We start from the raw sequence: 25532 nt of genomic DNA, 5'->3' as shown, positions 1-25532 counted from the left end.
TTACCCAGGCTATCAACATAAAAATTTCAGAACCTAAGTAAAATAAAGGATTAAAACAACTTCTGAAATGCATCCACATTTTGACAGTTGAATCATTCAACATTTTCATATAACTACCATCACCACTGCCACCACCACCACTACCGTATACAACCACCAGCATTTCAATCAAATGCTTCTAAATTTTATAGTGTTCATAAAATTACCAGCTTTTTATATGATTCAATCAAAATATTAACATCAACACAACATATTAGAAACATCTTCAAAGTTAGGATTTTCAGAATTAAAAATAAAACAGTGAAATAATTTATTTATTTTTACCTTTGAAGTTGTTTTAACACCAACACCATCAGTTTTCATCCACCAAATCATCACATGCAACAAAATCAGTTAAATGAAATCATTATCATAAAATAAAATTGATGAATCAATCAGTATACAGTTGAAGAAGATTTGAAACGAAAAACAAAATCGAACAAAAATTTAAGAAAAATGATGTATTATCCTAACAAAATCAAATTCAAACGAAATGTAAAATACTCGAAACACATAATCTCTGTTTAGCTTTGTTTTGCATCTTCAAACTATTGTTGTTGAAGATGACAGTAAATCGGTCATCTTCAAAATCTCCTTTGAGAATAGTGATTCTCGATTAAAAACTCTAGTTTTTCTGTTCTTTTGATTTTCTCTGTTGAAATTGATCTTCTAAATTTCTATAATACTATCTACAACTTGATTGATCTTCTAAAAATTTGTTTGAATTCTACAATTTTTTTGAGATCTGGTTTTGGTCGCTTCGGTGCGAGGAAGAGATGTTGAGAGAGAAAACTGAGAATGAAAGAAGTAACGGTTTTTCATTTAAAGGGGGATACTTTGGTAATCTAATAATCCGAGGGTTGGGCTTTTAGATGGTTGGGGGTATATTTTAAGTTGAATGATTTTTTAGGGACCATGATTTTTTTGAGGGGACCATGGTTTTATTAGGCCACCTTCCCTATAGTGATAAGGGGTGTCCTAAAACGTTGAAATGACTAACCTACCCTTAACCTAATTTAATTTAGGGATTTTTAACGAACTACCACACTTACAAATCCCGATTCAAGAAAATGCCACCGTTTTTTCAGAGTTTATTTAATGTCATAACCGTTATCAATTCCGTCAAGGCCCATGTGATTGGTCAGCCCTTATTGACTTAATTAATTTTGCCCTAAATCAGAAGAGTTTTTGCTGAGTAAATTACAAAAATATCCTCTAAATTTCTACTACCGCGCACGTTTTTCCTCTTCCGTTTCCGTCGAAGTGGCACAAACACAGACTAACTCATAACTTTCTTCTTCCTCTTCTCTTTCTCCGATCGAATAGAAAGAATTAAGTTGTACCAGAAATAGTGATGATGGTGGGTTGTTTAATGCAGTTAAAATTGGTGATTTAGAATGTATTGAGAGTCTTTTAAGAAGAAACCCAAGTTTGATACATCAACTTACTGTTTGTGATAAGCTTTCTTCTCTTCATATTGCTGCCGCTAATGGTCAGATCCAGGTAAAAGACACTAGTTGCAGTTTAACTTTTTGTGAAGTTGTCTGTGAGAGGATTTTTTTTTCCTGATTTTTTGTTAATGGGGTTTTCTTACAGATTGTTTCCATGATGTTGGGGAAATCAGTTAATGTTGATTTTGTTTCTAGATATACTGAATCGGAATAAACAAGTAATGATCTCTGTTTTGGTGATGATGTGAGCAGTTCTGTTTTGGCCCTTTCGGGGTTTGTTTTGATTGGTGTAGACTCCATTAGAAACGGGGACTTATTGTTGATTGTGTATGATATTTGGTCAGATACTGATGTTTGATTCGCTAAGTGGAAGAACTTGTTTACATTACGCTGCTTATTATGGTCATTCTGACTGCTTACAAGCCATTCTTTCGGCAGCACAGTCGACCCCAGTTGCAGATTCTTGGTATGCATTACTTTTGATTTTTAACCATTTTTAGAAATGCATTTGATTTTAGGAAAAATATTTCACTGATTTAGCTAATTTGGGGTTAAAATGAAAACAAGGGATTTGCAAGATTCGTAAATGTTAGAGATGGTAAAGGAGCAACTCCATTACATTTAACGGCTCGTCAAAAACGACCTGAATGTGTTTCGCATTTTATTGGACAGTGAATTCCATACTTGGTTGCAGTCAAGTATAAACATGGAGCATGTGCTGCATTGCTAAACCCTTCAGCAGCAGAGCCTCTTGTTTGGTCTTCCCCACTGATATTCATAAGTGAGCTTAATTGACCCGAGTCAGACAATTTAAGGGCTGAACAGTCTTTTACCAAGACATAATTATTTCCACGTAGACACTAACGGCTGTTAGCTGTTTTTCTAAAAAACGGGATGGAAAAAGTCAAGAGTATGGCATTTAATAAACTCTGAAAAAAACGGTGGCATTTTCAGAAACTGCATATTAGAAGTGTGGCACTTTATTAAAATCCCCTTTAATTTAAAACCAACCTAATAACCACCTATATATATATATAACCACCACCTCCTCCCACCACCACTGCCCACCACCGCCGATTACCACCAGCACCACCTCCGATTATCACCACCACCAACCACCGATTACCACCACCACCGCCGATTACCACCACCACCACCTCCGATTATCACCACCACCAACCACCGATTACCACCACCATCTTCTCCCACCACCACCACCACCACCGCCTATTTAAGAAATGTAACAACATCAATCCAATCACAATTAAGTTATGTTACATGATAATTTTATCGAGTATAAAAGACGCCAGCCGCAACCTGATTCTGCCATGGGACCACTCCGGAGGTATTTTCCAACAAACCCTTCACTTTGATTTGATTTTGATTGCTTCAATCGAATAGAAATCATCAAAATAGGGTTTTAGTAGGAGTCAAAAACCCTAGTTTACTAACCGAACTTCTTGAAAATGAAGAACACGAAGAATAGTTCAGTTCTATTGGATTTAAAACTAAGTCACCGAACTCTCTGTTCGGTTGTTTCGCAAAAAATTTTAAAACTACAAAGTAACCGAACTCCACCCTTAGAACCGAAAAAAAACAAATCCAGTCTAACCGAACTGTGTTGTTGTGGCCACTATCTTGAGTTCCAAAATAACCGAACTTAGCCAATAGAGTTCGGTTTTTTCGCAAAAAATTTAAAAACTACAAAGTAACTGAACTTAGCCAATAGAGTTCGGTTGATTCGCAAAAAATACTTTTAACCGAACTCCTTGTATTAGAACAACAGAAGTCCATAAGTTCGGTTCCTTCGCAAAATAAGGGTATCACCGAACTTTAGTTTACGAAAATAATGAGAAGTCCACAAGTTCGGTTCGTTCGAAAAAATGTTAAGTTTTCTTTGTAACCGAACTCTACCTAATTCGCCAAGAAATAAATTTCGTAGTAATCGAACGTTTGCCTAATTGCATATATGCATATATAAGCCCAGTTCGGTTGATTCGCAAAATATGTTGAAGATTGCGAACCAACCGAACTTCTAACACTAGGTTACTTTTAACCTGCAGTTCGGTTGGGAACTTGGTTGCGTTGAAGTTTGCGAACTAACCGAACACACAAGATGTACCCAAATAAATTGTTAAGTTCAAAGTTCGGTTACCTACCATTTTATCCTAGGTAACCGAACATTACATTGTACGACCAAAACCTCCATTAACGAGCGAGTTCGGTAACCTGCGTGTTTGGAAAACGTAACCGAACTACACTTTCATGTGTGTTCGGTTACATGTTCTTGACATATGGTAACCGAACTGACCCAAATCTACATAAAAATTTTCATTTTTTTTGAAAGTTTGGAGCAATTCAACCAACATTATCTAAGTTTGAAGCACACCTGGGTACCCAAATACCCTTCCTCCGGTTGTGGTTGGTAAAATCCATCGTTTTTCATGTTTTTCTTCTTCATCTTCTCTAACTTTACTCTTTCAATAATTCTACTTCTTTAAAAAAAACCATCTGATTTTTTAATATCACTAATTATCTTTAACTTAATCATCTCACTAACTATTATTAACACTAACTAATCATCACCCAAAATTAATCAGGAGGGTAATTTAGGTATTAATATAAATATCCAGATAAGGGGTGACCTAGATTTACTTATAATGTCTTTACCCAAAATAGAACCATGGCCCCCCAAAAAAACCATGGTCCCCAAAAAATCGTTCTTTAAGTTTGAAAGGGTATATTTTAATGAGACTCATACTAGGGGTATATTGATAATGTTCCCGATGAAATAAGGTTGAATCACAGATAATGGAAGGATTAAATCTGATATGGGTTTTATTTGGGCATTACCAAGGAGAGCGAATGGAGGTTTTTTTAATCATTCCTAAGGTTTGTGGCCCACAATAATAATGGATACCTACATTTACTACTTTTTTTTTGGATGGAAAAGGTAAATTTATTGACTAGCAAATATAGTACATGAGCGCGGTGGTCCTCTCTCCTCTCTAGAATAGGCGATTTCAGGCAGGGAGGAAAATTTTTTTTGGCATCCTTAACTGCTCAGATCCGCTTGGATCTGGGCAGTACCAGTCTTAAACATCATATATTAGCTTAGATTTATTAGTCTAGAAAAGAAATCAGGAAAAGAAAAGCTTAAACATAACCTCAATCTTCACCATAAAACCCTAAATCGACGCCATGGATTTAGCAGATCTCATAGGGTAAATCCAAGATTCATCGACCCTTCAATTCATTTAGGCTGATTGCTTGCCAGTACAATCAGTATTGCCACTTATCACTATAGGGAAGGTTTATCGACCAACACTTCTCTGCATCTCTCTCGTGCTCCACTGAGACAGTCAACAGCTCCAGCTCTTTCTTCTCCATTTTCAATCATGGAAGCAAACATGTATTGATCATCACCACCACCTTTACTGGAAGAAACTACGTCCAACCTCTCTTTATATCTACCACCACAGACACGAGAAGCATCATCATCCACCAGTCATGATCAACATCATCGATCTTCAGCCAGTGCCATCAATATCAACGGTAACTAAACATCATCAACACCGATCCATATACAGTGTCACTGCCAACTCTCTTAACTCTCAGCAGCTCCAAACCTACTCCAAGCCATCAATGGTCACCATTACTCGCTGCTAACCTCATTATGCTCTCGACTGTTCTCCATTGTATCTCCATTCTCAGACTCGGCCAACCACCATTCTTCAATGCCATCATCGCCAGATCATCACGACACCACAATATCTCTGTTTCGTTTATAACTTCTCCATCAAATACCTCTACCAGACCTTGTTAACCTCCGAGATTTGTGGCTTTCCTGTTTAGACTTGAACTTCTAATGATATTTCCATGGCATTTGTTTACGTGATGGATAAAACCCTATACTGGTTTTGTTGAATCAAAAAAGGATGAAGATGATAGCCCTGAGAAAATTGAGCGGGTGCCTATAATAAACCTGATTAGAATCAAATGGATGCCTTCCTTGGCTGCCTCCAGTAATTCTTCATGGTTTCAGTTAGTTGCTTTTTGACACCCACACGACTGCCCGTAGTGGCTTCCATGCAATGACAATTCTGCCTCTTTTATGGCCAATTTGACGGTTTCTTGTTCTTTTCGGGAATAAGCACCAAAATTCCCATAAAATATAAAACAAAGCTAATAATACGATTTCATAAGAAAACTAGCTAAGAAAGCATAATCAATCGATACTTAGAGAGGTGTTTTTAAACACCTATCAACAACTAAACTTGACAAACATGCTTGAGATAGCAACGCTTGCGAGTTCGATCGAGCAGTGCTCTAACACTTTGGATCAACATAAGCATCTTGTAACACTGGATAATGAAAGAATGCACTAGCTTTGACCAGTCATCCAAGCATTTAGAAATATAGTAACTTTATAAATCCCGCTAGTGAAACTTATAGGCCCAAACTTGTTCATAATCACAACACCATCACACTTTGTAATATGGTTTGCACAGTTAAGCCTCCAGTCCAAGTAACTAAAGCGCTCAAACTCTTTCACTACTGCCATCACTTCAGTTTTGATAACATCCCAAACAATAATGAAAAATCCCATGTATGGTATTACCATCTGTACCTGGAGACTTATTAGAATCAAAACTGCATGGGACTTTCCTAACTTCCTCTTCGCCAAAAGGCTGTTCCAGCATAATTTTGTGTTGAACATTATGGAAAGCATAAGCAAATCATCAAACTTGGGTACGTATGGGGTATTTTTTTCAAAGAAGTTTGAAGTAAAACTCTTAGCTTCATCATTTATCAACTCTTTATCACGACATACAGTTAAGAATCAAGGAGTTGATATTTTTAGCTCTTGCTTGCAGTATGCACTTTTATGGAATAATTTTGAGTTTCTCTCACAATATTCCAACCACTACCCCTAGCTTGCTCTAGCATGCCGCCTCTATCAAGGTTATTAAAAGCTTATTTATGTAAAAATATAGTTCCCTCTTTCTTACTCTCAACAAATTCTTGTTGAAAGGAGAGTTCATTTCCTCAGACTATTAGTAACATCGACAAGTCTGCCCACTTCATCCTCTATAGAACCAAAAATAACTCTACCCTAACTTTTAATAAAGTTTAAATCCTTAGAGTTTCTTAGCAAGAAAAAAGCTTCGCTTAGGGACGTTAAGTTTATCCGGTTTCATATTATCAAGAATGTGGGGATGAGAAAGAAAGTAATTTCAATGCGAAAAGATGGGTTATAAGAGATATCTCCATTACAATTGAGCAGGATATGAGTGTAACATTTAATAGGTATCTTCAATCAGAAATGATCTAAATTAAGCCGGATAACTTTATTCCTAGTCAACAACAAAAAACATAATGGTTCAATTTGCAAGGAATATGTGGACTTCGTGAATTTGTCTAAGTGAACTTTTCTCAAGACAAAATAATGTCCATCAGATGAGAGCATTAAAAAATCTCCTAAATTTTTTTCAATTAATAAACAACCACCATCAACACTGTTTTCCTTTTGAGCTAAAACAACCTTCCAACTCCAACAAGCAACCATAATTCAATCACAATTGCTTGAATATCATATAACTAAAAATGATCGGCATAATAAGAGGCCCCATAACTGTAGTAAGAATCCAAAAAAATTTATCACTAACAATTCGAATTTGATAGTTGCATAAAAAACACCTAACAAATACTTTTCCATAAAGGCTACAATTCTGTTACACATAATAGTAATCCCATCAGATCTTTCTTCTGATGGTAAGAAGATATAATCAGAACAATTACTCCCCTGCATAGATTTAATAATCCTGGCTGGTTAGGGGCCTAGAAAAATTATTTGAAGCCTACCATTTTCTTCATCCACTTAGATGAAAGGGAAAAGGGGTGTCTAAAAAGGGCCCTCACTATTAAAACCTAAAAACTTAAATCAAATCTTTAAATTCCACCATATCAGGTACTTTTTCATCAACTCATTTCTCTTAATTAGGTTTTTGATTGATCATACATTCAAAATTGATTTTTTTTAAAATTATTTTCTAGGTTTATCCAGAATCGGCCGACGTGTATGTCCACGTTAGCCGACTCTGAACAATCGGTTGACATGCACATCAGTCGATTGTTCTTGATGTTCTTCGTGGACCGTGGTTGAAGAACATCAACCCAGAATCAGTAGATGTGGACATTCATGTAAACAAATTCTAGTTAAAGAAAACACCAAATTTTCCTGCATGTTTTATAGGTTACAATCGACCAATATAAACCTATATGTATGTGATTCTTGCAATCGGTATATGAAAACATCCACATCCGCTTATTTTTGGCAGCCGAATTTTATACAAATAAATGTCACAATCGGTTTGTAAAAACATCTACATCTACCGATTGTTGCAATCAACCTATATATAAATAAATGTCAACCGATTCTAGGTATTTTTCGTGAATGAAGAACATCAACCCAGAATCGGCCTACGAGTGCATGAACATCCAATAATTCTTGTTTTACAAAAGAATCAAAACTGTTTGATGTTTTGATGATCAATGAACATTAGCTGATTTCTATGTTAACAAGATTAGACATCACTAAAGAAAATAGTTGGTTGAGTTTTTATTTTTGAAATTACTTCATAATGACCCCTTATTGTTTTTTAGTGGTAGGCCTTAAATAATTTCCTTAGGACCCAAACTCGCAGGCTAATAATTGTATCATCCACGATTTGCATTTTTTAAATTTTTTATTGGAGTGTACAAATAAAGGCATCGTTCTTTCAAATAGCATTATAAATTGCAGTAGTCTTAGTGTTTTCCCATACCCCTAATGTCCCGGGTGAGATTTTCTGATCCATTAGAACTTGAATCAGCCCTAAAGAAAGAATTCGTAGATGGACTGATGGAGAGTTTGTGGGTGGAATAGTTTGGCTATCCAAAAAAGGTTGACCCCTTTTGCTTCCGCCTCCTAGTTTTCGTTATCTGAGTTAGAATTGAGAATAATTGTCTGAGTTAAAACATAAGGCCATCTTGATCCGCGAAGTTATTTACCCTAATCACGAGTCACATACTTTCCACAATCGAATAAATAGTTCTTTACACATTTATTTTGGTGAAACATCATGGCAATTAATTGCAAGCATTTTGTAGATCCGTTAGGCGTTAGATCTCATCTCCTCCTTTAATCCACAAACAAGGTATAAGCTTTACATTTGATTTTTGTACAAGTTTAAATTCACAATTCAATACAACAGTTGCTCGGTATCAGGTGATGACACAACATCTCACGATTATTGATAACATATACAACAATTTTGCGTTGACGCCTAATAAAATCAGAACAATCTCGTGAAAAATCATTTAATTGTAGTTAGGATAACTGTTCTAGCATTGGGAAAAACTTCTCACACGATGGAAATTACCGGAAAAATTTCCGAATACATCATTTTCGTAAAACATTTACCGGGGAGAGCAATTCTCACACACAGGATAAGCCTAGGTACTTATCCACGACTTTATGATCGTTTTCGTTAGTAAAAAGTAAGTATCTTTTTATTTTTTAGGGATTTTTTTCACTAATCCCTATTTATCATTCACGTCTCACTAATTTTTGGGACCCACCACTCAAAAATGACACTGTTAACTCTAGAAGATGACGAGCCCCACAGTTCAGTGAGAGGCTGAAGATAAACCCGTATATCTAGACCTTTGCTACACACCGAAAAAGAGGACCGAGTAATGCACTTTGTGGAAATCCGACGGTCCTGGAATGACTCTGGACATTGAAATCGGGAGTGGGGAAGGAGTGGGCTCCACCCCCTCTCACACGGTGCTGCAACTCGGTGCTCTACTTCGTGAATGTATTGTTCTTCTTCGTGAATGTATCATTTTCGGTACGAAAATGCTAGTCTTCCACCACTCCCTTCCCCCACCTCTTTCCCCCATCCCTTTCCTCCATTACGTGTCAAGAAGATGTGGTGTGATGCCACACAAAAGGACCCCCTGTTAACTCCAATCCAACGGATCAAGGGCTAAGTTCGCTAGAAGGGGGTGGGGGAAGGAATGGGGGAAGTGTAGCGGCTTCGTGTTCGTTATATCTATTATCTCCCCATATTCTCTGTAGTGAAGAGAAGCGAAAATGCTACACTTCTCCCACTCCTTTTCCCCACTTATGTGTCAAGTATTTATTGATCAAATTCAATAATAATGTGACCCCCTATTAATTTCAATCCAGGAATCAAGGGCGGATGACACGGAACGGGAGAAAGGAGTGGGGGAAGGGAGCGGAGGAAGTGTCGCACTTCTCAAGAGAAGACTATTTGCTGACTAGTATGACACGAATACATAAAAATATCACATCATCACACATTTTCGCACTGTGGGAGTAGGTGTAGTCACTTCCTCATTGACTATTCAGTCCTAGCCTAAATCCCATCGAGTTAATGAAGTTATAGGGGTAAAAATAGAAAAGACAAAAAGCGACTGTTCAGTTCTTAGTACAGTTTTATCTTGGGCTTTTTAATAAAGTAACCACCTTTTTGAACCATATTTAAGAAACTGGCCGTTTTTTTGAATCTTTATATAAACTGGCCGATATTGACATTTTCCATCCCGTTTTTTTCAAAAAACGAATTTAGATAGTTAACTGGCTACGTGGCAGTTAACCTGCTAGGTAAAAGACGACTTAACCCTCGTCTGAGTTCGTAACCAAACCAGTATCGAGTCAACTCGGTGACTCATTGCAACGGTCGGATTTGTAACGGTTGGATTTGTAACGGTCAGATTCAGCTTCATTCATATAAATTAGGCCCTGCAGAGAAAAACCATAGTATTTGTCATACTCAACAGATCAAAAAAATAAAAATAAATAAGACATGAGCCAAAATGAAGTAAACTCTCCAGGCAGCAGTAGCAGCAGCAAGGTAAGATTAAGATTAAAACAACCCCTAATTTCATGTTCTATATGTGCACAGGGAATTCATGATCCAAAGGTATGTCCTTGGATTTATTCCAGGTGCAAATATATACCATGTAATGGTATAAGGCAACTATTGTGTTCAAAAGCAAAAGAAACAAACGAAAAAATGTTTTTGAAGTGTTCAATTCCAACCTGTCAGTACTTTGAATGGTTTGACGATGCCATCGATCCTGTCAAATGCAAGATGGTGAAATTACCAGTAGAGAATGGTTGTTACGCTTGCGGAGAATCTGGTCATTGCTTCAAAAACTGCCCACTGCAAAATCAAACCTGCAACAAAGATCACTGCAAATCAAAGATGGAGATGAAATTTTGCAAGAATGAACACAACAAGAACATAGCATACCTCACTTGTACAGATTGTGACGGTTTTAAATGGGTCTCATATGAAGTCTTCATTGCTGCAAAAAACAGAATTATGCATTCAAGTTTACAACTTAATGCTATATGTAAGGAACTCAACAATCTGAAAATGTAACCTGCAAATGTACTAATAAACAACCATCCACTTTTGATTCAGCATTAATTCAAGTCTACAAAAGAAAAAAATATTGTCTTCTTAAACACAAAAAATCAGAAAACGGTGGTCTGACTTGGCTCTATGTTGCTGAAGGTGAAGCTTTGTGCATCACATTCAGTCCTTTGCCTCTTTGCAGTTGGATTAGATCCCACTTCACCACCAGCACATGTTCTTTTGTTGTGGTTAGTAACATTTCCACATTTCCCACACCTCCTTTTTGTCTTCTCAACACGAGGTTCATCATAACTTCTTACCCTCTTGCTCTTGGGTCTTCCTGGTTTCCTACTGTGAGGAGGGTTCAAGATCTTCTTGTTCATGTTTGGCTACAAGAACAAATGCACTTATATTAATGTAGTTGAGAATATAAATAGGGCATATAGTTACAAATTTAAGAAGAAAAAGTACCTGGACCCATTCACTTTTATCATCTAGTGGTGCAAAAGTTGGTGCATATGTGGCCTTATAGTTCTCCACTGAATAGTAATCACTGCAGTACCTGCTCAAGCAGAGTATGTAAAGGTTAGTGCTAGATACATTTAAGGCCTAGAAATTGCATAAATAAGTTCTGAGACAAGGTACAGATTTAAAAAAAGAGAAATCTTACTTTCTCCATTGTGGCCTTATGCTATGCAATGCACTCACTGCATGCATACAGGGGAACCCCCTCAACTGCCACTGCAAACAAGAGCAAGTCTTGGCAAGTATGTTCACTGTGAACACAGAATTCTTTGGACTAGTCACCATATATAACTCTCCAGCCACACAAGGGTCAACACCATAGTCAGTCACAAATTCCAACATTTTCTTAATCAATGTAACAGCAGTAGGAACCAAATTACCATCTACCCATGATGCAGATTCAGTCCTCCTATTGTACCATGTACCCATCACTAAGTTAGCATACATTATTCCTATCATTATAATTGGTTTATTTCTCATCTTGTTGATCATATTGTTAAAAGACTCTGAAAAATTGTTGTTCATATGTTCACAACAGTGAATAGGGTTAAAAAAGGCCCTGGACCATGTAGCAGGATCTTCTCTACTGAGATAAGCACCAGCTGCAGCACTCTGTTTCACAATATTGTCAAAATGTTCCTGCACAGCCAATCAAAAACTAGCTAACTTGACTGTCAAATAGTGCATAAAACCAATAACAAAGAACTGTTGTGAACTGTCAAACCTGAAAATGCTTTTCTTTGTATGCTTTTGCTGCATTCCATAAAGAACTGTATAATTCAAGACCCTTGTAATCCTTCTTGAAATTTTTGTATAAATGTCTGCATTTTAACACATTGCAATTAACATAAGGACTTTATCTGATCTGACAAACAAAAGAAACAAGAAACAAAGTTAGACAAGAAAGTTACCTCCAACAGTATCTGTGGTGATGGCCAGGGAACACTATACCAACAGCTTCCAATAAACCTTTTTGCCTATCTGAAATGAAAGCCACTTTCACTGGATGTGCTAATATTGCATCCTTCAAATGCTTCAAAAAAATGATCCAATTTTCCTTTGTTTCAGCTCTGCATACCATAATTCCTAACATTACTAACCCATTCTGTCCATCAAGTGCAGTTGCAGCCATCAATACTCCCCCATATTCCCCTGTTAGATGGCAGGCATCAAGCCCTATAACTCCCCTGCATGCTTTTCGCCAACCCCTCATTGCAGGTTCAAATGAGAGTGTCATGCTTTCAAAGGTGTTATTCACTGTGTCAAAAGTGAACTTAGCAACAGACCCATCATTGCATTTTGTAAACATCTTGCAGAATGCTGGTACTTCATTGTAACTTTCTTTATAGTTCCCATATAATGACTCTAAAACTAGATTCCTAGCCTTCCATGCACACTGATATGGTATATTTACTCTCTTTTCAGCTAAGAAGTCTTCCTTGATTTTATAAGGGTCTGGAACAACTTTTTTAGGCTTATTCTTCATCTGATCAAGAACAAAATCCTTTACAAAATGAGGATCAGCAGATCTATTCCTATTTTGGGGATCCCCTTCACACTTATGTTCCAAATTCACTTTCCTAAGAACAAAAGTCTTCTCACCCTCTTTCTTGCTAGCATACACAAACCAAGGACAATCATGTTCTGTTTTAAACCTACACTCAGCCTTAATTCTAGAGGGAGCACTTCTATCCAAAATATATTGACACTTATTAAGAACACAATAACCCCTGAGATGTTTCTTAAATGCTTCCTTATTTTCAAATCTAGTTTTTACCTCCATTTTGCTAGGATCTACTGGAATAAAAACTTCTTCTTCAGGGAAAAGATCTACATCATGCTCACCCTTCATGTACTGACCAAAATCATCATCAAAGTCATCCATGTAAGCAGGTCTTTCATCCACATCCTTACCTTCACATTCAAGATCAACATCAGTACCATATAATAAGTTACAAATGCAAATAAATGAAATCAGTTATAAATGAAATATACCTTTTTCTTTGCCTTCTTTTTCTCCTTCTTCTTCTTCTTCTTCTTCTTCTTCTTCTTTCTCTTCTTGTTCTTCTTCATCTGACCCATACTCAATGTCTTCATCACTGTCATATACTGGAGGAGCTTCTGGATTCTCAATTGGGTGACATTCATCTTCTTTGGTGTTTTCCAGCTGAATATTGTCCACATCTTCAACAAACTTAACTTCATTTGTAGCTTTTGACTGACTGCAACCACTGCTACTAGCCTGAGAATGTTTGGATATGGGCACATCCATGAAACTCAGCTTTCTTGATGCACCTTCAACTGATTTATCCACACTATTTAGCCTTGGGGATCTTCTAGGGGTGGTTCCCTTACTAACTGTCTTCTTCTTTGGTGTAGTCTTTGGAGTCCCAAACACTGTGTCTTTCATCCCCATCCACAAACATATACATCCATCCTCATTTACAAAAGAATCCTCCCAAAAATTATCAAAATCATCATTGTTTAACAATGGCAGTGGCAGACATTCTTCCTTAAACCAATATAAATTAAACTTCTCTTTAACATCCATAGGCAAACCCTTATACACCATATACTTAAGTGTCATCAAGTCTGTTTCATCTCTATGGCAATCAGGAAATACCAAAGTCTCATTCTTTGGCTCCGCATATACACTGATATTCCTAAATTTGAACTGACTGCAACACAAATGAAACAAAATCAGATATAAACCTATGAAAACCCAATGAAAACCTAATTAAGCAATATTACTTAAAATCAAACACCCAATCACGAAAATTAAACCCCAATTAAACAATAAAAATTTGGTTTCAAATAAACCCTAATTACAAAGGAAAAAAAACAGAAACCCTAAAAATCAATCGATCAATTAAATTAATTAACTATCAATACAATGATTTTCATCATATATTAAGTCACGGGTTTCGTTAATCTTACCTTGATTCAGACTGTTTCAATCCCGGTTTGTACCTCATCTTCACTGTATCACCACTATCTCTGAATCCCTAAATATGTATAACTTTTCTTCCAAATACACTCTGGTCTTTCTGCTAACATCTATGTCTTCAGCAAAAACAACTTCAATAACACCAGCTTCAAACAGCTTCAATACCTAACCCTAGTTTCAGAACGAGGGAGAAGAGAACGAGGGAGAAAGAGAACGAGGGAGAAAGAGAAATTGTGGTGAGAGACCACACGGGTCTTTAAATGGGCAAGGGCACAGTCGTAAATTCTCCTACCGAGTTTGACTTATTCAACGCAGCTGACCGATCTGGTGGGCCCAGGTGTCAACTCTAACAGAAAGGCCAGTTTCTAAAAGAATTTAAAAGTTTGGCCGGTTTATTAATTATATGGTTTGAAGCAGGACACTTTATTAATTTGCCCTTTTATCTTTTTCTTCTCCGATACACAACCTTCCCTCTTCTCTTATAAAGTACTTCCAGACAAACTCTGTGATTTCCTTCGCAAGCATATTTCTGAAGTTCATCAACACTAGGTTTGATCTTTTGAAACGTTATTTTATTTGTTTTGTATATTTTTCAGATATGATGATTACTAACTATAAATGGTTAAGTACTGGTTTTGTTTCCTCTAATTAACTTCATTTAAAAGGTACATATATTGTAAACCCTAGGCATAGTTCTTAATTTTCTGCGAAAGGGTTTTTTCATAGAATGGAATCCGATTGGGGGTGTGATAAAAAAAGAAAAGGAGATGATTTTACATCAGAAAAGAAAGATAAAAAAAGAAAAGGAGATGATTTTACATCAGAAAAGAAAGATAAAAAAAGGAAAGAGGATGAAATCGATACCTGGAAGAGGAGATATTCAGATTTGATGGAGAGATTTAAGATTCTGGATAAAGTAGAAGCCAGAAATGTAAAGTTGAAAAAAATCTTAGATCATCAGGAACATAGGAACTCTGTTCTGTATGCATCATTTAAGGAGAAAGAAGAGGAATGTCGTGAACTTGAGGATAAGTTGAGAGACTTATATGAGAGATGTTATTATGCTGAACAAGATTTTAACGAGTACACGTTTATGTTCGATGAATTGTGTCAGAAGATCGAGGGTTTCAAGAAGAAGATTGGGCAATTTGAGTTTCTAACTTGCTCGAAAAATTCTGCAAAAATTAGTGAGTACAGGAAACAATGTAGTGAAATGCATGAAAAGATTAGAGGATTAGAAGAAGATAAGAGAGTTGTTATAGAAAAAGGGTTGGCGGAACAAGAATACTTGGAGAATCAAGCGATGTTTAGGTTGAAATATGAACTTGAATTAGAGAAAAAGTCAGATGGTTATCGAACTAAGTATAACGAGTTGTGTATGAGGTATAAGGAGAAGAAAGCAAGAGTGACTTCTCTTGAAAATGAGGTTAAGGAAAATAAGGGATTATGTGTTCAGCTGAATGAGCGAATAGCTAGTTTAGAAGAAGAACGGAAAGTTATGTGCGAGGTGGAGAAGAAAGCTCAAGTTAGAATCACTTACTTGGAAAAATTGTTAGGCAAGAGGATGAAAAGTGATAAAAGAGACTTGAAATTGCCGAACTTGGGGTTAGATGAAGAAAATTCGACTTTGAGATGTTCCGTAGGTTCTCCTGATTATGGTGAAAGAGAAAGTGACCAAAGAGGTTTGCATAATGAAAATTCTTGCAATGATAAAAGGGAGAACGATATATACGGAAGACTTCGCAGTGAAATGAATGGTGGGACTCATGAGGCCTATGTGGCTCGGACGACATTCACAAAGAAAATGATGAATAATGCTGAAAAGATTCTTACTTCTGCTTTTCGAGATAGTAACAACTTCTCATCTCAAGGAAACAAAGATGCACATGTCTCAGGTAATGACATTTAGATATGTTTTTTAGTTACTCAATAATCACTCTTGCTCGCCCATATCCTATTTTTATGTTCATGTAAAACTTTAACATTCTCTTACCTGTCTTCACTTTCATATAGACCACTTCTTTCTTGCTCTTTGTTGAATTGGTGAAGGGAATATCCTGTGTAAGTACTGTTGAGACGAGGCTCCAGCGATCCACATTCTTGGCATTTATTGTACTAGCCCACAAAAGAGTTTTTAATTTCAGTGTTGTTCCTTGAGTTTGGGGATTTGTAATTGGTAATATTAATTGGGACGACAGTTTTTTGCATTCTTATGTTTTGAATTGTCCGTAAGCAATCCCGTCTATAGTCAACGTATGTTGATTTTTTTGTTTTAATCAATTCTACTGTTACCAGTATAACAGATCTTATATATGATGTTCCTTCCATTATTGCTTTGTAAACTTGGTATGTCACCTTTAGGAGGAGCCTGTGGTTTTCTGCAAGAGCCAAAAATTCTGACCTACTGATGTGTATTCACTAAACTTGGTGTCATTATAAGGCTGTTAGAGATTCTGTTCCCGGTTCTTCCCCTAGACCAAAACTACGTCTATGTATTTATAGGAGACATTATAATCTTGTAAGGGTTAAATCTTAATAGCTTCATTTTTCTTATTAACCACATGGTATAAAAGTAAAGGTCGAATTGACCATATAGTTACCTCTGCCAGTAGTACAAAGTATAAACGACCACAAAGACGACCCATGCGGAAAAATTACTTGCATTTTATTAGTCCATTAACATCCCGTCCTATTCTATTATAAAAGATACATCTGTTTGAGCAATATAGTTTGAAACCAGCAGGTACTGTTGAGATCTGTGACAACAAGGATGAAAATATTAGTCTGCGGCGTATTTGCCACTCTGGAGGCAGAGGAGGGATGCAAGTTTCAACTGGCAATAGAACTGAAAGATGTTTAAAAAAACCATTATCTGATCAGATAGGTGAGGTATATGACAGCAGTTGTGATGAAGATGATACACCATTATTTTCCGCAGTGAAAGGAAGAAGGTTTTTGAAAATTGTAACCAGTGACGGTGAGGAAGATGATACAACTCTACTCGGTGAACTTCAAGAAAAGGTACTCGAAGAGCTTACAGTAATTCCTAAACTCAAACTCTCTCCAACGGATCTATGTGCATGGAATTCGTCGAATGTTGCTCTCTCTTCTGGTGGTCAAAATGTTGAAGAATTCGTCTCCCCTTCAGGTCAAAGACAGGTATCACTGAGAAAGCGTGAAGAAAAGAAGAGTCAGGCTGATGAAACATTTAAAAATGTCAAAGACATCTTAGCTCCGAATGATCTTGAAATGTCTGCATCACCAGCGCAAGTAAAGATAGGCAACCCAACTTCTGAGAATGACGAACAGAAAGTGGCACAAGAGGCTGGTTCTGAGAGAGAGGGTGACACTATGGGTGGATGTTTTGAAAATATTAGTCCGCGGCGTGTTTTTCACTCTGGAGGCACAGAAAGGATGCACGTTTCAACTGGTAATAGAACTGAAAGATGTTTAAAAAAAACATTATCTGATCAGATAGGTGAGGTATCTGACAGCAGTTGTGAAGAAGATGATAGCCCATTATCTTCCGCAGTGAAAGGAAGAAGGTTTTTGAAAATTGTAACCAGTGACGGTGAGGAAAATGATACAACTCTACTTGGTGTACTTCAAGAGAAGGTACTCGACGACCTTACAGTATTTCATAAACTCAAATTCTCTCCAATGAATCTATGTGCATGGAATTCGTCGAATGTTGCACTCTCTTCTGGTGGTCAAAATGTTGAAGAATTCGTCTCCCCTTCACATCAAAGACAGGTATCACCGAGAAAGCATGAAGAAAAGAAGAGTCAGGCTGATGAAACATTTAAAAATGTCAAAGACATCTTAGCTCCGAATAATCGTGAAATGTCTGTGTCATCAGCACAAGGAATGATAGGCAACCTAACTTCTGAGAATGACGAAGAGAAAGTGGCACAGGAGGCTGGTTGTGAGAGCGAGGATGACAGTATGGGTGGACGTTTTGCAAAAGGGCTTGATAGTGGAGATAGCTCAAGCGACTCAGAAGATGCAGTGGATATTGAGTTGGATTTTGGTCGCGTTGTAGCAATGATGAGAAGTAACACAAATATAGAGATGAAATGGCAAAATGAAGCAGATATGCGTTCCTCATTTGAGAAGGATCCCGTCCTTTGTATGAAAGCTGTTTGTGCTCTACATAGGCAGCAAGCAGATGATGGAAAATCAATTAAGGGTCCGTTCAGCCAGTTTTCTGCACTCAGGTTTGCTAACACAAGCCCATTATACTCATTTATTTCACTTCATTTAACTCTTCAATAGATGTTTTGTCGGTTTCCTTTAACTAGTAGTTTTAGTATAAAGCATCAATGTTCGTATTTATAGATGTTCATTACAATTTGGTTTCATCCATACTCGTACATGAGATTTTACGTCGAATGAAGGTATACCGTCTTTTCATATTCGTCTGGAAGTGCGACTGTGCACAACGTTGCCCTGCTTTTTGGTTACTTACTACTAGATCATTTCCCTGACACCCAAAGATTCTTGGTTTGATTATAATGACCACCTTGTGGTAGAATGTTATTTGGTTGGATCATCTTGATATGTAAGAGAGTCATTATAGACTTGTAAGCTTAGGAAACATTAGATGTAGATCAGATAATTCAATGTAAATGCCAAGCTATCTTCACATTGTGGAAAAAGAACAGTTAATTCTGTTTGCTAGAGAGTAGAGTCTCTCAAACTTCTACTTACATATCTTTAGCATGATTGTCCAATTTGTTAATGTCATGCTGCCTTTTTGATTTTTTATATCTGCCTCCAACAAAATCTTGTAACTGGGATGTAGTGCCAGTCATTGGAAATGACCGCTGCAAAGCAAAAACCCTCAAATTTCTTTTTTCATGTGTTGGTTATTCAAATTTTCTCTTAATACTTTGTCTTATGCATTATACTCCAGCGGAAGTGATTTAGCTGAGTTTCTAATGGATTGGAACCCAGAAGCTGATTTGGAGAAGTCTGTAAAAGAGCTGGAAATGTTTGATCGTGAAGGACTTGAAGATTGTAAAACCTTGGCCACATACTACTCGAAGCAGTTATTCTCCATTTACCAGAAAGGAGAAGATCCCTTCTTTAATCCTTCATATCTTAGGCTTACAGCCTGACATCAAAATCAAACTGCAAACTTTTGGTGGATCAAAATCATACTGCAAACTTTTTATTCTTCTCAAGGCACCAACTGGGAACCACCCTTTTTGATCAACTGTAAATTTCAGAACTGATAAATAGGCCTCCTTACCGAAGGCAGTTTGATTCTTCACTTTCTTTTTAGTTGTAACCTTCTTTGCATCAAAATATATGCGCAGTTTGATCAGTTGTGGATATTTAAGCCAGCAACATTGTTCGAATGGAAAAGTAAGTGCATGTTCACTTTTTGTTCGGTGAAACAACTTGGGAGCAGCATATACATTAATCATGTCTTGTTTTCTAATTACAGTAATGTTGCAAATGAAAATAAGAAATGTCTTGGGTTGAGGAAAGTCCTACATTACGAGCAACTTAAGATCCAATTATTATATTCCGACACTCTCTTCGTAGACTAACCACCAAAACATAGACCAATGTCCTCCAGCATTAGATTTATTAGGATAGGCCCTTTACGAATGTCAATGTCCTCCACCATTAGATTTATCAGGACAGGCCCTTTACGAATGTCATCAGGACAGGCCCTTTATTAATGCCGTCGACCAGTGTAGTCAATATTGGCCGTATCGGCCGATATATCGGGGATATTTCGGATATCGGCCTTGGAGCAGTATGATAAGCATTGTATCGGCGATACGATATCTTGGCGATAATATCGTCCGATATTAGCCGTATCGGCCGTATCGCGATATATCGGGGATATTTCGTGATCCTATTTTTCTTGATGAGCATGATGAATGGTTGGATCCACAGAACTTGGAAGACTTGGCGGTAGAAGGTGATAATGTAACTTTGGATGATTTGCAAGATATTATTGGTAAAGAAAGTCGCCTAGTTGGTAGTAGAGGTGCATGTAGCTCTCGAAGTAAGTTTACTTACACAACCGACTCTGAGTATGATGGATATGATACTGATCAATTGATGCTAGACACAGATTGTGGACTACTTGATGGAGCTAATGGAGTTACTGAAAATGATGATATCAATAGTGGCTCGTATGATTTTGAATAAGACTGTAATATCCTTGTTTAATTACCATTTTAGGTAGTAAATTTTAAAATTGTTGAAGTTACTCTCCTATTTTTGTTTTGAACTTTTAACTTGTTTAATTACCATTTTAGGCAGTAAATTTTTAAGTTGTTGAAGTTACTCTTCTGTTTCTAGTTAAAACTTGTTTATTTATCATTTTAGGTAGTGAACTTTAAAGTTATTGAAGTTACTCTTGTATTTTTTGATAAAATTGATGGTAGCTATAAATTTATAGTCTCTAAATTTGGAACCGATATTATACCGATATTTGAACGATAATATCCCCGATAAAAAGTCGTACCAGTGTATCGGTCCTGGCCGAGATAAACCAATATCCGATATTAACTACATTGCCGTCGACCACTGGATGTATTGGTCAGCAGCATATGTGAGCCGCTTTATTAGGCCTAGTTTGGTATTGCTGCGGCTTTTGCAAAAGCACTTTTCTGTTGTGCGTTGCTGTCCTGTGTTGTGAGAAAAAAACAATTAGACGTTTGGTAAAATATTAATTAAAGTTAAAGCTGATTAAAAAAACAATCAAACTGTGTTTGGTAAAATATCATATTCAACCATTGTCGTTGTATCAAATGACAATAACAGATATATATCTGAAAATAATTTTATTTCAAATTTATTGGGTTTGAAAATAATTAAATTTTTTATTATTAAATATAAACATATATAATATTAAATTTACTTAACCTCTTTTGTATATATATATATATAATTTTCAAACAAAAAATCAAACTAAAATTAAATCATTATTTAATATTATTATCAATCGTGTTATTAAACAAATATTTTATTATTTAATATTTGTTTTTATTTATATTTTTGAAAAACTAAATGAAATGATTATCATAAAATAGTTTGAAAATAAAATATAAGAAATAAAATATAAGAAATAAAAATTGATTGTATATATATTTAAGGGTAACTTTTGTCATTTACAATTTAAAATAGGGACAAAAAGGATAAATCAAACATTAAATTTTGGTGGGACCAAAACTTATGCTTTTGTAGCTAGAGCTGTTCATGGTCGGTTTTGGTTCGGTTTCTAGCCAAACCAAAACCGAAACCAATATTATCAGTTTCTAAAAATCTAAACCAAACCAATCCATTAACCATTGGTTCGGTTTCTAAATGGTTCCATCCGGTTTCGGTTTGTCCCAGTGGTTTTTGGTTAACCAATAGTTATGTCAAACGACTCAAACAAAAATAAAGATACACAAATTTACAGATAAAAAAATCGTAGCTGCCGATAGTATTGGTTTACACAAATTTACAGACAAAAAAAAATAAATAAAATAAATATCAAGAATAGTTAAAGCTTACTCTAAATCTAGAGATCAAAAGAAGATATATAATATATCTTAATTTAGTTAGTGATAAACAAAAAAGAATGAAGAAGGGAAGAAGAAAGTCGAGTAGCAGCAGTGACTGCTGTAGTTAGGGGTGGAGAAGGGAGGAGACTGAGAGAAGGAGAAAGAGAAAGAGGGAGAATATCATACTGAAATATTAGATTTAGGGTTTATATTTATCCTCTAAATCAATGGGTAGAATCTAATACTTGTTAATCAAGGTAGAAACTAAGTTTAAAAATTAGTCGGTTTTCCAATGGTTTTGGTTCGGTTTTAGAGGTCAAACCAAACCAAAACCAACACTATCGGTTTTCCACTTTCTACACCATAACCAATCCATTAGTAAATGGTTCGGTTTGGTTTCTTCCTAATTGGTCTGGTTCGGTCCGGTTCCAGCGGAAAACCGAAACCATGTTCAGCCCTATTTGTAGCTTTTAAAAGCTCCTCCTCCTCAGCTTTTAAAAATCGAGAAATTTGGAAAGTGCTTTGGGTAAAAAACACTTTGATTTTTTTTTTACCAAACACCAATTTCAAAAATTATTAACATATATAGGTTTTGAAAGTGCTTTTGGAAAAATAAAAGCATTACCAAACCAAGCCTTAGTCAACTTGATTTATGTTAGAAGGAGAGCAAAATGTGATCCGAGGAAAGCAAAACTCATAGTCGACTCACTAACTAGGTCTTGTTCTATATATTTTCTCAACTCGGTCTAAGTTGCCCTTACTAACCACTCAAATTCTTCATACAGATCATAATGGATTTGTTGGAAAATAGACACTAAAATTGGGTGAAGAAAAGAATGTTGTATTAGGGTTCAAGGCTCTAATGAAAGATTCTTTTCTTCACCCAGTTTTAGTGTCTATTTTCCAACAGTTTTCGACAATTATTCGACCCTTTCCCAATTGAATTGACGAGTACAAACAGGTCAATGAATATCGCCGTCAGGATACTTGAAGCCCCACAACAGTTGTTGGATACAAAGGTTGTACGAGCTTGATCCAACCAAGAACACACTGGTTTTGATATTGATGATGCTTGTGAGAAAGAAAACAGAGAAAGTTGAGAGATATGTTTTGAATGAAAACAAGTCTCCTATTTAAAGAGGAAATCACACCCTTTGGAGATGACTCTTCATCTCTACAGGCATCCTTTCAAAGTGAACAGGCGCGTCTCTTCTTTCAATGCGTCCATTGGTAAAACGAGTTTTCTGTTCAGTTTTCTAACTGACAATAGGAACCCTAGAACAGAAAATTTCCAACGAAACGCTGTCTCGCACTCTGTAGGAGCCCCCTTGCCCCTAGACCCCCAGCGACCTGACCGGGCAGGTCGAGTCCCGGGAGCAGCCTAAATGCCTTCAATTCAAGGGTTTGTTGAAAATGTCCAACAGGATTTTCCTTTCTTACCATCTTCGTCTTTCATGAAAAAATCATAAAACCCTAGAAGTGTCGTTTTATTAATCCTAATTTAATTTCTTTCACAGATAATCAAATATGAAATTTAAGTAAAAAAGTCAAATGAATGATCCAAAAATTTAGAAGAATGGAGTAATTAGTTAGTTCCACATTCTTCTTCTCGTGAAATCCTTTACGGATAATCTAATATTATATGAAATCCGATTAAAAACAAAAATTTTTAGAAGGGTAATATTTTGGCAAGAAAGGGGATCAAAATATTTTATGGGGATCGTTAATTAAACCTCTCCAGCTCTTTTGGATGCTTCAGTTGCAATCAAAAGGAATTGATTGAGTACGTATTCAAAAACAAAGCCAGAGCGAAATTCAAGAGATTCAGTTCAACATTAATTTATCGTGATCTAAATATATAGTTGATTACTGTTTACTGATTACAAGGTCGGGTGGGGTAACGAGTACTGATGCATATCATTTCCTATTAAGAGAGTTCAGAACCAGACGAGATAGATGATCATTACGACACAAGGGGTATTACGAACCAAGCTACAAAACTATATAGAACCAGACCTAGTTAGTGAGTCGAATACGAGTTTTGCTCTCCTCGGATCATATTTTGTTCTCCCTCTAAAAAAAGATCGTCAACTTTTAGTGAGACAACAATTCTTAGTCTTTCATATACTAGCTAGTATACGTATGAACAACTCATAATATAAACAAGGAACTATTCAACATGTAAAGTAAGGTAATTAAGAGAGAAAGTGGAGCTTTTCATTTCACGGAGAAACTAATTACACTAACAGACGGTCAACATCATATTGTGTTGGATGTCGTAAAAAACATGAACCAAAATGGTTGACTATAGTTATGCAAAACATACCAAAATTTATTTTTGTATGTTGTTGTTTTGCAAAACGAATGTGCTCGTCACAAAAATCCCCTGGAACATCATATCCAAAATACTTAGGAATGCAGTGATCTTTTATTCAGGACTATGTCTTCCTACATTTCGTACACAACTACATTTCGTACACAACAACGGAGGTAGGGGCTAAGGAGAGCTGTAGCCCATCCAATTTTTTTAAATTGATATTGCCATGGAAAAGAGCCAAAAAGAAAATATTTAGCCCACTCAAAAATATAGATGTCCAACACATACTATGCTTAGAGCAACTGCAGTGGACGAGTAAACCCAAATATTTGGTCCAGTGGGCTGGCGCAGTGGGATGGACTATCGATCAAAATTTGATCAAAGAGTAAAAACCAAACCAAATTTGGTCGGCGACCAAGACCAAACCAAAATATAGTCAGGCGTTTATATAATCTCCGCCTACACCACGGACGTTGATATAGTCTACGCCACTCATCAGGCACTCGTATAGTTAACGCCCAACGAACAGGCGTTGGTAAAATGTACGCCTGGATGGGGCGTTGGTTAAATGTACGCCCCGTCGGGCGTACGTAAAGTTAACGCGGGCAACAGGCGTTTATATAGTCAACGCCTAAAGTTTTAAAACTTTAGAAAATTTGCTTGGGGCGTTGTCTTTATCAACGCCCCATTTTTTTTTTTTTTTTTTTTTTTTTGAACCCGGGCGAACGTATAATCTCCGTCCCACACACCAGGCGTTGCTATAGTTCACGCCCCATACCAGGCGTTATCTTTATCAACGCCCCATACCAGACGTTATCTTTATCAACGCCCCATGCCAGGCGTAATCTTTATCTACGCTGGACGATGAAGCGGACTTTATATCAATGCGCGACCAAATTTACTCGTCACCCGCTACGCCACAGGACGGACTAAACCCAAATTTGATCTTTTTTTTTTAGTCTTTGGTCTTTAGTTATATTCGTACCACTGTGGACGCTATTACGCAAGTTAAAAACATTCTTCTTTCTTATCTTTTTTTTATTCGCCTTCTAATTCTGGCGTTCAAAGTAACATCTGAGCCAGCGATCAAGCACTGGCTGCTGGCTTGTTCTATGCTCTATAAAACTCTTCCCACTACCTTATAAAACTCTATTAGTTATTTTTATTTAACTTCATGGATTAGAACTTTGAACTTCGGGTTTATATTTTGTTGGTTTGTTATTTAATTTTTTGTTTAATTGATTGATGTGAATCATGTGATGTGAGAATTAGATATGAAAGTGATGTTTCTTAATTTGAACAATT

The 25532-nt window shown here is 36.4% G+C and overlaps 2 protein-coding genes and 1 long non-coding RNA gene across 3 annotated transcripts; 1 reads left to right on the top strand and 2 right to left on the bottom strand.

Annotated features, from left to right (window-relative positions):
- Positions 1-10110: 10110 nt before the first annotated feature.
- On the bottom strand, positions 10111-10855 carry LOC113317113. Its single transcript, XR_003343254.1, has 3 exons — positions 10817-10855; positions 10603-10740; positions 10111-10302 (listed from the first exon to the last, which is right to left on the bottom strand). It is a non-coding gene; the product is annotated as an uncharacterized LOC113317113 (long non-coding RNA).
- Positions 10856-10918: 63 nt separating this feature from the next.
- Positions 10919-13499, bottom strand: LOC113317844. The gene is made up of 6 exons (XM_026565972.1): positions 13445-13499; positions 12361-13363; positions 12174-12270; positions 11595-12088; positions 11396-11486; positions 10919-11313 (listed from the first exon to the last, which is right to left on the bottom strand). Exons 2-6 carry the CDS (start codon positions 13332-13334, stop codon positions 11044-11046), a joined length of 1926 nt encoding a protein of 641 aa, XP_026421757.1. The 5' UTR covers positions 13335-13363; positions 13445-13499; the 3' UTR covers positions 10919-11043.
- A 1367-nt stretch (positions 13500-14866) lies between these two features.
- Positions 14867-19794, top strand: LOC113318182. Its single transcript, XM_026566313.1, has 3 exons — positions 14867-16291; positions 17140-18613; positions 19312-19794. The coding sequence occupies exons 1-3, from the start codon at positions 15124-15126 to the stop codon at positions 19514-19516; spliced, it is 2847 nt and encodes a 948-aa protein (XP_026422098.1). The 5' UTR covers positions 14867-15123; the 3' UTR covers positions 19517-19794.
- Positions 19795-25532: the final 5738 nt, after the last annotated feature.

The sequence above is a fragment of the Papaver somniferum genome, chromosome 10, assembly GCF_003573695.1.
Source record: "Papaver somniferum cultivar HN1 chromosome 10, ASM357369v1, whole genome shotgun sequence".
In the NCBI taxonomy this organism is placed as follows: domain Eukaryota; kingdom Viridiplantae; phylum Streptophyta; class Magnoliopsida; order Ranunculales; family Papaveraceae; genus Papaver; species Papaver somniferum.
Note: the sequence above shows the minus strand (reverse complement) of the source record. Positions and strands in the feature narration are given on the sequence as shown.

What these genes read in the sequence shown, in the direction of transcription:
- LOC113317844 (XM_026565972.1), bottom strand. Translation starts at nt 13,334, where the DNA reads ATGGATGACTTTGATGATGATTTTGGTCAGTACATGAAGGGTGAGCAT. An exon ending in ACAAAGAAAAGCATTTTCAG is followed by an intron (nt 12,089 to 12,173) that starts GTTTGACAGTTC and finishes TTGGCTGTGCAG; the next exon opens with GAACATTTTGACAATATTGT. An exon ending in ATAAAAGTGAATGGGTCCAG is followed by an intron (nt 11,314 to 11,395) that starts GTACTTTTTCTT and finishes TTGTTCTTGTAG; the next exon opens with CCAAACATGAACAAGAAGAT.
- LOC113318182 (XM_026566313.1), top strand. Translation starts at nt 15,124, where the DNA reads ATGGAATCCGATTGGGGGTGTGATAAAAAAAGAAAAGGAGATGATTTT. An exon ending in CAAAGATGCACATGTCTCAG is followed by an intron (nt 16,292 to 17,139) that starts GTAATGACATTT and finishes TGAAACCAGCAG; the next exon opens with GTACTGTTGAGATCTGTGAC. An exon ending in AGCCAGTTTTCTGCACTCAG is followed by an intron (nt 18,614 to 19,311) that starts GTTTGCTAACAC and finishes ATTATACTCCAG; the next exon opens with CGGAAGTGATTTAGCTGAGT.